Genomic DNA, 15,022 nt, shown 5'->3' with positions numbered 1-15,022 from the left:
TCCCGGCATGCCTCGCGGGCTGCGCCGGTTCACACCCTCCCCGCTTTTGAGGGGCGGGGCTGCGTCCTGCGGCACGTTGTCGGGCGAGCGGGGTGGCGTATTAGTGACGTCAGGGGCGTGGCGCGGCTGCTGACTTCCCGGGGCAGGCGCGGGGCCGCAGAAGCCGGCCTCCCGCAGCCTCCTTGCGTCCTTGGCCCGGCCATCTTGGGCTTTCCTGGGGGCACTCTTGTCCCAGCGCCAGTGAAACACGGGAGCTGTTTCTATTTCTTGTTTCCCCCTACGTTTGAGGCAAAGCATTTTATGAATTCATCTGCTTGACAAAATCCTACATCAAGGTGAACCCCCAAAGCCACAGTGCTGCGTCAGATTTGCCACGCCAGCCAGAGTGAAGAAGCAGTTGTCCGCAGTGAAGACAGCGCACCCGCTGCTGCAGCGTGTCCTACTCTTTCCTCTCCCCGCCTCCTGTGTCGTCCGACCCCAGCCAGCACCTCTCCTAGAGTGCAGGCTGGTATGATGCTACTTTTACCGAGATATTAGAACCACTTTAAAGAGATGATCAGTAGAAACCGGTCTTTGGTCCAAAATCTTGACCCTTGGTATGGGGTACCAGACAGACATGCTTTGATTATGGCAAGGGATCTGGCAACAGTAAAAGAAAGTGTATTGTCTTTGGACCATAACAGGGACATAGAAGACACATGAGCCAAGTTATTTGTGCACCTACTGAGAGCACATTAATAATGTCAGATAAAAGTCAGTGATACTGCCCAGAATTCCATGCTTGTATTTTTATAAATGGTATGGTTAAGGATCCTGTTTATCAAATTTGTAGACAATTTGGAAGGAATTACGAATGCCTTCAGAGACTGAATCAGGATTCAAACAATCTCAGCTGGTCAGACAGGTGGCTGAATGTAACAGCTTTTTAACTCCGGCTCTAAAAACCAACGGAGTTCAAAATAGCGGACGATTTAGGAAGTGCTGAAAACAATCTGGAGAGTCCAATCGATTGGTGCCAATACAGCTGCCAAGCTTAATGTCTAAATAAAGAAAGGGACAGTCAGCCACTCTGTCCTTCAGTCCTTTTGTCCAAGTCCAGCTTCTGAACGGACATGGATAAACTGTTCTGTCAGCCAAAGGCAAGTGAAAATTCAGAATCCTTTCTTTTGAGGAACAACTGAGATCTTCATCCAGATCTTTCTCAAGATCTCTAGATGAACTGAGGCCTTAGGTATTGCCACAGTCATCCTAACTGTCAGAACTTGAGCAAAAGAAGGGATCAATCTTTTTTCATCACCCTGGAAGGCAAAAGCATGAACAAATGGGTTCAAATTACAAGAAGTGTGGGGTGTGGTGGCACACACCTGTAATCCCAGCACTCAGGAGCCTGAGGCAGGAGGATCCTTGCGAGTTCAAGACCAGCCTGGGCTACAAAGTGAGCTCAAGGACAGTCTGAACTGCCTAGCGAGAGCCTGTCTCAAAAAGACAAAAATAAAATAAAGTTGCCAATTATGTGTGAGGAAGCACTCTGGACAAAGAGGGGTGAAACATATATAGCACTCAGACACAAAATGTGTACCTTGTACAAAGGGGGAATAATGTGCTATTTTGTTACTGAAATAGTTTTCTTCCAATCTTTCAAGTATTTAGGCAGAATTATTTAGTGTTTCCCAACAAATTAATAAATTGAAGCAGAAGTTCAAAAATTAACAGCCACAATAGTTTATTTACAATTGAACTCTTTATAAGATATTTACAAGACAACCAATTTTACACATCAGAAATGGTATCAAAAGTATGAATTACAACACAGACAACAATATGAAATGGGCATAAAACAAAGCTGAAGTGGACAGACAAGCAATTTCTCTTTAATTTATTAACACTAGCTTAAACTTTGTTAAAGAAAGAAACAAAGAACTATGTTTTAGGAGAACTGCAGGGCCTTCAGTTGAAGATTGAATTTCACAGTGTTATATCCCATGTAGGGAAAAATAAGATTAATTTTCCCCCCACGCTCTAACACACTGTAATTTCAACTCTTGGAACTTCGCTCCAACCTCCTTCTCAAGAAACCACAACATACCCGAATCAAAGGAGAACTGATCTAGAAGCGGGACAATAACATAAGAGGTCCTCAGGGAAAGGAGAACGGAGGAAAAAAGAATCCACTTAAGTCTGGCCAGATAGCACCTCATGGATTCCTCTCAGTCTAAATTAAGTTCAGTGTCTGAGGAGTCCCTTGTGTAGGGCAAAAACATGAAAATTTGCTAACCATACCCAAAATTAGGAACTTGACAAAGGCTGAAATCGAGGAGAAACAGCAGATCATAAAGAGACACTGATTGGGGTTCTTCTTTTTTGGGCACGTTATAAAGGAACATAACGTAGGTCAGCGTAGGAACACGAAACAGCTTGTCACGTTAAAATAATGGAGAACAAAGAAAACCTGGCCCAGTTTTTCTAGAAATCTTGTCCTCAAGGTGTGAGATGAGAGCCCCTAGTGGAATAAGTCCTATTTCTATGTCCTTGCTGCAACGAAGCTTACAGCACTTTCCTTTACAGAGAGCCCCCTCTCCTAAGCAGATGGAGTTACAAATGAAAACCCACAGCCACACTCACACACGCTCACACACACGCACACACAAAGGAGAAATAAGAGCAGCAAGATCATCCAAGAATACTACACGTGCTGCCGCAGTAATTCCTTTCAAAGTCAAACCCAGGGAGCACAGATCAACATCTCACAAAAAGCTTTAGCAGTGGGAGGCCCCTGAGGAACTTTTCTTCTCTTCCCACAATGGTAACCCATTCTCTCACGCTCCACCAATGGGCCGGCCGCACACCCTACATACCTTGGCTTCTCCTCTAAAAGTGCTAATAATCTGGGGACATCTTCTCTTCAAGGATAAAAGCCCCTACCTTCTAGGAGATTAGACCCCTACTTGTTTTCACACAATAGTCCTGAAAACTAATGAAAGGCAATTCCTATATAGTTAAGACCAGAGGTCTTGGCTCTATTTTCCTTCCAGATAGTTAACCGGGATCTTACACTGAGACCAGAATGGCCTGGGAGTGCTGTCCTGAAATTTTTTTCTTTCTTTTTTTTTTTTTAAACAAAACAGGCAAGGGAGGGAGACCAGGATGATACACATACAAATCTATTTTTACAAAGTGAATGGAGAAGCTCCTTAGGTACAGCTGTTTGTTTCAAGATGTAGACATCTGCCAGCCAAAGGAAGCACGCGTTTCTTCACTCTCGGCCCACCCCGCCCAAACCTCACCCTACCACCAAGAGCCCAGCCACGAGACAAACCCCAACTAAGGGACACTCGAGAAGTGATGTGACAAGGACATCCGGACGGGCCTGGCACGCCATCCCCAAAGGACAACTGCATCTGTTTGGGGCTGCAGACTGCCTCAAACTAACATCCCCCTTTTCTTTTCCAGAGATTTTATTTTCCAAGGAGTCGGGGAAGAACGTCAGTTACCTATTAACTAAGAAAACAATCAACACCTTTCCCCACTTGACTAGGCCGAGGAACAGCTTTAAGAGAAAGCTCTCTTTTTAGATATTTGCCTACCCAACCTTGGATGTCTTTCCTGTTCTGAGAAGATGACTTGCTCATCACTTCACTCCTTATTCTTCATCTGGTCCTAACGCTCATGGTGAGATTTTCTGTTTTATTTTAGGGTAAAAACCACTACACCCCAATTACCCGGAGCGAGCAGAGTGCCAGGCAGCCACAGCTCCTGTGTCTCAGGAAGGACACTCTGGTACCCCTTCGATACAGGCAAATGCATAGATGCACACCCTGAAACTTCCAAACCTGCCATCCGTCAGATTTAGCTTGAGAGCTCACTTCCCCTGAAAGGGAAAAGAAATCCCAATCCCCCTCCATAATTCACAGTTAGCCCAATGAAAGAGTTTTTGTGAGAACAAAACAAACCAAGACGTGCGGGAGGGCACTGTCAGCAAACGGTAACATACGTGAGCACACAGGTCACACATACAGGTCTCTGCCACCCTCTGGGAATGGCATGCTACAACTATCTGAGGGTTCTTGCGGCACAGCTATTTCCTACACGTCCGGTGAGGGGTTTGCTTCTTCTGGATCTCCAGCCTGCATCGGCTTCGCTCATCCAACCAGGGCAGCTCAAAATTCCTGATAAAAAGGGAGGAGAAATCAACTTGCGTGACTAGAATGAGATTAACTCCAAAGAAAATATGCCCCTCCCACTTGTGGCCCTGACTCCTGTGTTTCAACTAAGGGCTGTCCTTCCTGCCTCAAAGCCATAGCAACAGTCAATGTATCACTGAGGTGATGGAACAATCTACCTCACACTCAAAAAGCATCCTTTTTTTTTTTTCCAAAAAGCATCCTAACCCTGGGCTTAGGCATCTTATCACTGTAAAAGCTATTGCCCATATACCTTCACTTTTATCAAAGAATCATGGCAAGCTGGGCGTGGTGCCACATGCTTGTAATCCCAGCTACTTTGGAGGCTGAGGCAGGAGAATTCCAAGTTCAAAGTCAGCCTAGGCAACTCAGCAAGACTCTGTCTCAAAATAAAAACAAAAATGATTGAAGGCCAGGCGTGGTGGCACATACCTGTAATCCCAGCACTCAGGAGGTTGAGGCAGCTGTGAGTTCGAGGCCAGCCTGGACTACAAAGTGAGCTCAAGGCCAGCCTGAACTACACAGTGAGATTCTGCCTCAAAATAGCTCAGTGTAGGGTGCCCCTAGGTTTAGTCCCCAATACCAAACAAACAAACAATCACGATTACCCTTAAACCGCCTGGTTCTACTTTGAGTGAAATGCAGGTTATCTGAGAGGGAGGAAGGAACTTTTGTACTTACCGGGGAGTTAATTTTGGCAATGGTCGTCCAAATGCTACAACAGGCAAGAAGGGGGTAATCATCAAACTTTCAACTATGGAGAAAGCCAAATGGGACCAGATTAGTGCCACAGATGACATATGTCTAGCAACTACACCAGCTCCAAAGTACAATCTGCCTATGCACAAGCAGCACCCAGGAACCTTATGCCCTTTTTTTCTTTGAAAAACCTGCTTTTTTAGACAGCAAAACTTACCATCATCTGGCTCAGGGAAAAATGAGGTAACCTCAGGCTCAGATTCCTGAATTCCTTTCTTTTTATACATTCTGAGCTGTAGTCGTTGTAAAATTCTTTGTTCCCTGATCCTCTGAATATCCCACCTGGGAAAAACCAGACAGACAAAACAAATAAACCTAACAGTATTGCTTACCCAAAACCTGCGCTATAAAAGAAAGCCCCGCAAACCTAGTGGCTAGCAGGAAGCCTGCAGACAGCTCTAGATGGGGTTGGGGAACAGACTGCACGGTGAGGCCGGAGCTTGTGAGGCCCAGACAGGCTGGTGGCCCACAGTGCACGTGAGGGCGGGCACACATGGAGAAAAAGCAGCCATACGCGTTCAGCTGCGACCACCACTGCCAAGGAGCCAACTGGGACGCCAGGAATGGAAGCCCTTAAGAGGCCGGGGCCCCGCACAGCCTGAGAGGGAGATGGGGTCCAGGGCTCAGGTCCCAGCAAGGACAGCTCTGGCCTTACCTTTTCCTTCTCTTCTCATCCAGCTCTAGTTTTGCGTGCCGCTTCGAGAACACACTATCATCCAGGTTCTGTGGAGGAACAGGGGAGAGAAGCCGTTCATCACCATGTTACATGCACACACTAACTTCAAACTTCTGGGGACATAAAGTCCTTCACTTTTAGGTTCTATCCGAGTCTGTCAGCTCTGTGGGAATCCTGTGAACCTCCCTGTAACAGAATCAATGCAACGAAGGAGCCTTCACACCCGCAGCCTTTGAGGTTCTCGAATTTCAAAATCATTCTTGTAACTTTCCAAGGTAAAAGTCACATCAAACTGAAACACCCCTCAGATTGCCAGAAGCCCTTTCCACCTCCATACTTTACAAGGATCTAAATTCAAAATATCAAATTTTAAAACCAGGTGTGGTAACCGGGCATGGTGGCGCACGCCTGTAGTCCCAGCACTCGGGAGGCTGAGGCAGGAGGATTGTTGCCAGTTTGAGACCAGCCTGGGCTACAAAGTGAGCTCAAGGCCAGCCTGAACTGCAGAGTGAGACCCTGTCTCAAAAAGACAAAAACAAACAAGCAAAAAGAACAGGTGTAGTGGCACATAACTGTAAACCCAGCTGACGAAGTCAGGAGGCTAAGACAGGATGATCACAGGTTCAAGGCCAGTCTGGGCAACTCAGCCAGACCTTGTCTCAAAATAAAAAATAATGCTGCATATGGTGGTGTACACCAGCACTCAGCTGGCAGAGGTAGGAGGATCACTGTGAGTTCAGGGCCAGCCTGGGTCACACAGTGAGTTCAAGGCCAGCCTGAACTACATGGCAAGACCCTGTCTCAAAAATAAATAAATAGGGGGCTCGGGATGTAGCTCAGTGGCTAAGTACCTGCTTGGCAAGCACAATGTCCTGAGTTTGACTCCCAGTACCCAAAAAAAAAAAAAAAAAAAAAAAAATACATACTAATCAAAAATGAATAAGTAAATAAAATAAAATGATATAAGGGCCAGAGATATAATTCAGTGATACAGTACCCCTGGGTTTGATCCCTAGTTCTGGGAAGAATAAACAAAACTTTTTAAAGTCAAATGAGCGTAACATACAAAATTTTTGTTGCTGAATAGTATACACTACATTTTTTACTTAGCATGAAATCCACTTTTGTTTTGAACACTATCTAGCTATTTGTTTCTGATAATCAATTAATTACTCTGGGTCTCAATTTTTTTATGTACAATGTGTGATCAAAAATATGGTGAATGTTGCTGCCAGGTGCCATTCAATAAAAGGGAAGATTGTAAAAACTTCCAATTTAAACCAGGTATGGTGGCGCACTCCTGTGACCCCAGAACAACAACAAAAACCCAACTCATTCACCAGATCCAGTAGTGGATGACTTCGGGCTCTTCCCCAAAGTCAAAATGACCATGAAATGTAAATGTTTTGAATCTATACAGGACACTGAGGCAGCCATCCCAGCCCAACTAAAGACACTCACGAAAGATGACTTCCAGGACTGCTGCAGAAAGTGGGAAGAGTGATGGGACAAGTGTGTTTGAAGGAAGGAAGAATATTTTAAGGGAGATTAATGGAAATGCGCCTTTTACTGTCATAAATTTTTTGTTTGTTTTTTTATTTTTTTTGTTTTTTTCTGGTACTGGGAATCGAACTCACGACCTTGCGCTTGCCAGGCAGGCGCTGTGCGGCTGAGCTAAATTCCCAGCCCCTTTTGTTTGTTTTTTGAGACAGAGTCTCCTTATGAAGTTCAGGTTGGCCTTCAACTCAGTTTGTAGTCCAGGCTGGCCTCAAAGTTGCAATGCTCCTCCTGACTCAGCCTCCTGAGTGCTGGGATTAGAAGCGTGCACCACCACAGCTGGCTTCACCAGTATTTTTTAATCACATCTTGGATTAAATGAAGAAAATAGAGTATATAATCCCTCAAATGCCTTAAAGTGCTATTTAATCCTCTATACATAGCCAAGATACACCTCTTTTTTTTTTTTTTTTTTGGTCTTTTTGAGACAGGGTCTCTCTGTGCAGTTCAGGCTGGCCTTGAGCTCACTTTGTAGCCCAGGCTGGCCTCAAACTCGCAACAATCCTCCTGCCTCAGCCTCCCAAGTGCTGGGATTACAGGCATGCGCCACCACGCCCGGTCCACCTCATCTTTTTTGAGACAGGGTTTCCCTATTATTGCCCAAATTGGCCTTGAACTCCTGGACTCAAGCAATCTTGTTGCCAAGTAGTTGGGACTATAAGGGTGCACTACCACCTCCAGACTGGACACCCCCATATTCTCTCTGTTCAACTTCTTACTCCTCGTGACAGCTCCTGGGTTCTTACCTCCAAAAGGTCTGAAGGATTTGGGTCCCTTAGAGGTTCTACTGAGTGGTCCCTCCAAGAAGGAACTGAAAGAAAAAAAGAAAGAAAAAGAAAGAGAGGAGGGGTGGAACCACCCTTAAATCCAACATCACACGACCCTCCAGCTACTCCCTAGGACAAGAGGTCACTCCCCAACACGACAAAGTTACCAAGTGATAGGAATCCATTCTATGGCCTTGCCTGAAGCCATACTCAGTGTCCTTGCTATGGTATAAAGAACCTAAAATGCATTGCCGTCTGCCCAACTCAGGATCACAAAACACCCTAAGCCAATACCTGACCATTCCTATAACGGACGCTACTGCGGTTCCTGAAAAACAACTGAAATTGTCGTCATTTTGGTCTATGGGAGTGGAATCGATAAACGCCACGGAACCTCACTCTCCCACATCTAACAGATGGGGACCGTGGCTCCCAACCATCCACCGTCCCCCCGCCCCCGCCCAGGCCCAGCCAGCACAAATCCTATTCTACTCACCAGCCAAGACTGAAGTTTCTCCTGCAACACTTGATGGCATCAGACACCCTGAATAATGCAGGAAAGAAGAATCATCTCAGTGTAAAAAGAAAAAAAGCCCATACCCAAAGTGGAGGAAAGGATCATCACTGAAGTTCTCAGTAGGAAGCCATTTTGGTTTTTGAGTTGTTCTTTTGAGAATTTCTCTCTGGGGGAGGGGAAGAGGGAACAACAGACAAAAGAAAAGAAAATAAGCCCACCACTTTTTTTTTACACTGAGACGACTTCTTTTCTTCATTATTTAGGGTGGTTTCCCTGCAACAGTTGATGGCCAAGGATATCAAACCTTAAACTCAGAACATGGCAGGTGAGTAAAAGTTGACCCTATTTTTCAAATAAAAGATCAGTGTTCTCAAAACTTACATATGTAGTCTTCTTCAACACCCCCTCCTCCCTCCAAACAAACTACGCCTTGCTGGTCCAGCCTGAACAACACGCACCGAGACTGGGGCTTCCTTAGAACAAGCCATCGACTTCCTCTTGAGACAGGACTTCAAGAGTAGGGGCTCCCACACGGACACGGGTAACTCAGACTCCGCAAGGGATCGGGCTCGCCCCGGTCACACGCCCTCACAGAGTTACGCCCGCAATCTCGGAAGGGTCGGCAATTTGCCTGACTAGGGCGGACAGGGTTTTCAGAAAGAGCCAGTCACACAGAAGAGCTCCGGACCAAGCCATTTCCCCACTCCGGATGGGAAGTTGCTTCATGGTTTCTCTTAAGTCGTTACACAGCATTGCCACAGCAGCAAGAGTTAATCCTTAAGAATGAACCTGTTCAACTGACTGAACCAACAAAAAGATCAGCATCTACTTCAGGGTCCTGCGCTATCATGGGCTTGTGTGAGGCCTACCGACCGTTAGATAATTCATCTAGCTTCCCACTGAATTTTGTCGCCAGCACAACCAAACAAAGCCTGGAGAATGCGCTCATCTCACTGGAATGGATTCCCATCCCCATCCCTGCTAGGCCAAGGCACTCCAGCCTGAGGCCCTATCCAAGAAGGCTTCCCGCCACCACCCCAGAGCAGCCCGAGTGACTGTCACAGACTACCAGGACACCACTGCAGACACAGTCCAGTTACTGGCTGATGTAGGAGATAAAGGAGGATCTCTGTGTGGGAGCCATGAAGAAAAACAAAACAAAACAAAAGGGAATGAAGACCAACGTCCCACCCCCCACGCCCTCCCCAAGCGGCTCAGATATCCCAAGGTAGTCCTTATTGTTTGAAAAATAGTTTGTAGACCATTTTATTTAAATATATGAACAATGAATGGGCTACTGCAATCCAAGTAAACTCTTCACATTTTAGAACCTTTGTGAAGTAGAGGAGATAGAGTAAGACTGTCGGTCTTTGGCAGATTCCTCCTGCCCCCAGACCGGGACACAGAGATACAGATGAATGTTTATATAGTGGAAAGTGGAGGCCCAGGTGAAAACGCCCCACCCCAAGCTGGATCCCCAACCGAAAATGCCCACTGGCCTCTGAGAGCCCCAAAGACCGCCCTCCCAGGTTTCACACAGTATCAAGCGCGGAACAGTCGTGCACGGCACAGTGTGAGTTCTATGCATCCCCAGCACAGAAAACCCTTCTTTCAGAGGGCATGCAAGTTGCCGGAGAACACACCCGAGTCTGGTGCTCTTGTGACGAGCAACTTACTGGCAAACACATCTCCCAGGTTGTAAGCAGGCAAATACATTGAGCACACTTTGCTGTGATTCCATCTATTTGCAATGCCTGCACAGTGTCTGTCTCTGGCTGTTAACTTACGCGTTCTTGACAGAACTCTGCTTTATTGATTGCACTTTTTAAAAAATGCCAAAGGCATTTTCACTTGTTAGCTTGACCTCCACCACTAGGGTATAAGAGCAAGTGTTCTCTATGCCTTACTTGCTACAGTCTCCTCCTTCTTTGGAGAGGGTTCCCGTAACGGTAACGGTGACGGGGGAGGCTGGTGCCAACGACACAAGTACATTTCTGTGGTGGAAAGGTATGGCAGATCTTCGGTCTCGCTGGGGAAGGCTTTCTCCTTGGGATGGGCGCTGGGTCCCTTCTGGGGCGTGGAGAGTCTCGGCGGGGTGTCCACTGAAGACCGGGGCTTTTCTGGGGTTTCTTGGCTCCTCAGTTCACGTCTACAGACAGTTTCGGATAAGGAACCACAGGGTTCCTCTTTAACGGGTGAGTGCTTAGGAGTTTTTGTTTTGACTTTTGAAAATTCAGGAGCCAGCTTTTTAACAGGAGTCTTTCTTTCTGTATTTCCGAATGGGGTTTTCCTATTAGATGGGAAGAAAATGTTATAAAATTGATTCGTGAGTGAAATCTAATCTGAATACATTCTGGGGCAAGATCACTAGTTCGTTCCCTTGCCCCAAAAATGACCAGTACTCAAGGCACCTGATTCTCTGATACTCATGTGGAAGCCGTGAGCAGAAGCAGCCTTGCAGTTCAAGCATACCGAACAGGCCTTCAGTAAACTGTGGTAGTGGAGATCGAATCTAGAACCTTGGCACTGAGCTACATCCCCAGCCCTTTTTGAAACACTTTTGAGACAAGGTCTTGCTAAATTGCCCGGACTTGGGTTGAACTTGTGATCCTCCTGCCTCAGCCTTCCAGAGTGCCAGGATGACAGGCACGTGCCACCACAGCCAGGAGTAAACAACTGCTGAACAGTACGTTTCAGTGCTTAATACTCTCTAATAATACCCTGTTACCAACTAGATTAAGAAACGCTTCTAATTTACTCAAAGTCCTCAATTTCTTAATTCAAAGTCCTTCATATTCAGAGTTCTTAGGCCTTAATTTACTCGAAGTCCTACTCTGTGGCACCGACTTTATCCCTGAAAACCAGAAACTGGCCTCTTACCCCCAACTCTGGAGCATGTTCATTATAATCCCTAGTTTTTTCTTGCTGCCCGCCAGCTCACTCTCCTGTCCCTATTTCTCACCCCTTTGACAGCCTCAGTTCTGTACTGCAAGACCATCTCCTTCACGTCCAGGGCACCAACTCTGAATACTCTTTACTACTGAGGACTTGCAAAGCACGGTTCTTATCAGTGTTCCATGCCTACGTACTTTAGGGCATTGAATTCTGACTTTTCTAAAGTTTCACTTATCCTTACAGTCTGATTTCTTGCGTCTGAGGACAGTTACATGTTACTTTCCTGTGTCTTCCGGTGCCTAACCTGAGCTACTCTACAGTTTGAAGAAAACACAGGCGTTGCATCCGTTGCCCGTTCTTCCTGGTGTACTCTGCCCTCTGTAACGAGTACTGGACCGCAGGCTCCTACGGGCTTTTTCACAGGCTGCAAGGGTGTTTCAAGACAGTTTCTCAGCACAGAAAACTACGTAATTTTAGGCTGTGGTTGCTATAAAACCAATCCATAAGCCTCAATCCCCTAGCCCTGGTCTGTGGTAACAAGGGTCCTCCTCACGTCCACACAGCACAACCGCGTTATCGGCACACCTTTTGTGTCCCTTTCCACTCCGCCCACATGAGAAAGGCTTGGGAGCCAGAGGCTGGGACGTCTCGGAGAGCTCTGGCTGGCACTCCAGTTTAATTTTCTCAGAGAGCTCTGTTTCCTCTCTCTCTTCAGTCTCATAGCCCTGAAACAGCTTGTGCCTTTCTTTCTCGTTATCCTTCTTTACCAGCTGCATCCGTCTTTCCATACGTTCAATCCGAGCAAGGAGCTAAAAGAGAGAGTGGCAAAATGCAGACTTAACACAAAAAAATTAAACACAGCCGTTTAGCTCTCTTAGGGACAACATGGTCTCCAGCATCTTTCTGTGGCCCCTATCAATGCAATTCTTTTTTCTCCCCGGTGCCAGGGATCAAAGCCAGGACCCTGCGCAGGCTGGGGGAGTGCTACGCGTCCCTGGTATACCCCCAGCCCTGTTCAATTTATTTTTAGTCGTCAGACATTAATCTGAATGGTTTTCCTGATGCACAATAGGGAAGACAAGGCACAGAGCTTAATTTCAGGGGCTAACCAAGATGGGAGGAGGCTGAGGGGAATGTGCAGTTCACTCTTCTGAAAGCAGACCTGCTCCACTGGGAGGGGCCAAAGCGGGTCTTACTGCCATGGTCTTGTCTCTGCTGCTGCTGTTCAAGTAGCTCATAGTCAGGCTGGGAATTTCCAGATTTAACCTTACATGTGTTCTTCACTTTTTTATTTTTTGGTGATGCTGGAGCTAGAATTCTGGGCCTCACATACACTAAGCAAAGCCCTCTGTGCTACACCCCCAGCCCTATCTCCTCTTAAAGAGGTCCTAGGACTGTCTAAATCCTGCCCTCTACTTCCACCCCCAATCTCTGTACACAGTGGCAACATCCAAACAGTGCTCTACAAGGGGACCACAAGCTCACACAGTGTCACCAGAGTTACCTGAAAGAGGTATGTTTGTACAGGGCAAGGAGCACTTCTAAGGCAATAAACACTCCACGTCAAAAGATGAGAACAGACATCCACAATATACAGCCCACAGACATGACCTATACACACTGCCTTACATTTGAAGTATGGAGAAAAAGATAGAGCTACTTATCTAAGTACTGCTTAAAACCAAATGTCTTTCATTCTAATTAAAAAGTACTACATACTCAGCCAAAATGGAAGTCTACTGCCACTAAAAACTTTACATTAACTCAGTTTTGAGAAAAGGTGCTACCTGCACCACCCTACTACAAGGGTTTTGTCTGCATGAAGGCAGAGCTGTTGTCATCCACTGCATGGATTTCAGCAGAGGCCAAACCACCACAGGAATAAAAGAAACAAGCTTCGGCCTCGCTCACACTGCAATACAGAGCAGAGGCCCTCACTGCCAAGTTCAAACTGCTGCTATCCTTACCTCACCCCACGGCCCCTGCTCAGGGAAGCCTGCAAAGGGCTCAGCAGCACCTCCACCACCAGCAGGGAAAACCCCTTCTCCGCCAGGCTCCCATCCCATCCCTTCCTATCTGTTTTGATTCGCAGCCTTGGCATTACTTAACCACTGGTTGTGGGTGACATTTCCCGGATCCCTTCTCCCTCACTGGCCCTCCTCTTCCCGCCCCCTGCCCATGTAAGGAGATGATGTGTTGCAATTACAGTACCATCGCACCCCTAGACTGCGGTACAGTGGCTGAGCAGTGCCACCTCCATGTTGAGTAACTTCCACACATCAGCACCGCGGGGGTTTTTAATGAGAGCTGCCCATCTCCCGCTCCACCTTGCAGAACGCACTCTCCAATAAGACAGCTGCCTGGTGCGATTCGTGATTCATTTGGAAGGCAAACAAAATGAATAGCCCTCTGCTCCCTCGCTCAGCCCTTGGCGCAGAGAGAGAGAGAGACAGAGACAGAGACAGAAACACAGAGAGAGGGAGACAAACACAGACAGGCAGACACGCAGGCACACATACACACACACATACACACACACAGAAGCTGAGGGAGACTGACAGACAGAAAGACAGGGACAGAGGCTGCTGCAGCTCGAAGAGGACAATTGCAGAAACCATGTTTATTTTTAGGCAGCTGAAAGGTGGCTAGCAGGGAACACCCCACTGCCCAGTTTCCCAAGCAGTACATCTAGTGCAGAGGTGCCCTGACTCCTGCCGCAGTAGGAACAAGCCAGGGTAGTCATGCTCCTGACAAATACAAAGAAATCCTAAACGGCCTACACTGAGGTTCTAAAACAGGAATGGGTGCTACTTGGTGCATGGGACGAGCTTAGTTTGCCCTGATGTCTGAAAATTTTCCAGTTGCAAATACCACGCTTATACTAGGCACCTGCCTGGTGGGTCGTGTTTGGAACCCAGGTCCCTATGACAAACTCCAAAATCAAAGAAGCTAATTGGGTAACAGCATTATGAAAGATGAAACAGGACTCCACAGAAAGTCACCTCTCCCCTCTGCCCCCTCCGAGGCCGAGCCCCTCCCTGTCTAGAGATGCTGCAGCAGGCCGGCAGCTACCTGTCCCTCCCCTCCCAGGGCACTTCCAACGCCAGAGCGCTTTAATTTAACCCCTTCCACGCGTCCCATACAGCTGCACGCCACTCCTTCCTTGCTAACACCTCACAAATCAGCTCGGTCCCAACTCTAAACGTCTTTCCCACAAGTCTGGGGCTGTCGTTTTAAATTAACCCTTTGGGCGCCCGAATAGGTTTCCCCCCGCCACTCCCGCGGCTGCCCTTTAACCCTTCCCTCGGATCCAGCGAGTCTGTGACTCGGCTGCCGAGGGCCCAGCACCAAGGACACCGCTCCTGCGCGGGTGGCCGCCCCCAGCCCTACCCGCAGGGACCCCGGCCTCCCAGGCGCCCCCTCCCCGAGCATGCGCACAGCGCCGGCGGCCCGCACGCCGCTTAACCCCTCGCGTACCGTGTCCCGCTCGGACTTGAGCTCCTCGATCTCCTTCTCCTTGGCCTGCAGCTGCTGCTGCTGCTGCTCGATGAGATCCAACTGCAGCAGCAGGATCTGCTTGAGGCAGGCGGCCTGGCTGGAGGCCCCCGAGCCGCCGCCGCCCCCGAGAGGGCTCTTCCGCACCCCCTTCCATCGGGCCTCGCCGGCTGCC

The 15,022-nt window shown here is 47.7% G+C and overlaps 1 protein-coding gene across 2 annotated transcripts; it reads right to left on the bottom strand.

Moving 5' to 3' along the window:
• Nucleotides 1–1,701: 1,701 nt before the first annotated feature.
• Nucleotides 1,702–15,022, bottom strand: Msl1 (male-specific lethal 1 homolog (Drosophila); the record flags this gene model as incomplete). 2 transcript variants are annotated; one of them, XM_005394348.2, is given in 9 exon segments in its annotated part: nucleotides 1,702–4,166; nucleotides 4,863–4,935; nucleotides 5,098–5,222; nucleotides 5,596–5,663; nucleotides 7,920–7,984; nucleotides 8,437–8,484; nucleotides 10,365–10,747; nucleotides 11,938–12,161; nucleotides 14,830–15,022. In XM_005394348.2, coding segments are annotated over 8 exon segments (1,056 nt in total). In that variant the 3' UTR covers nucleotides 1,702–4,075.

This window comes from Chinchilla lanigera, unplaced genomic scaffold (assembly GCF_000276665.1).
Source record: "Chinchilla lanigera isolate Chin_1 unplaced genomic scaffold, ChiLan1.0 scaffold00050, whole genome shotgun sequence".
In the NCBI taxonomy this organism is placed as follows: Eukaryota; Metazoa; Chordata; class Mammalia; order Rodentia; family Chinchillidae; genus Chinchilla; species Chinchilla lanigera.
Note: the sequence above shows the minus strand (reverse complement) of the source record. Positions and strands in the feature narration are given on the sequence as shown.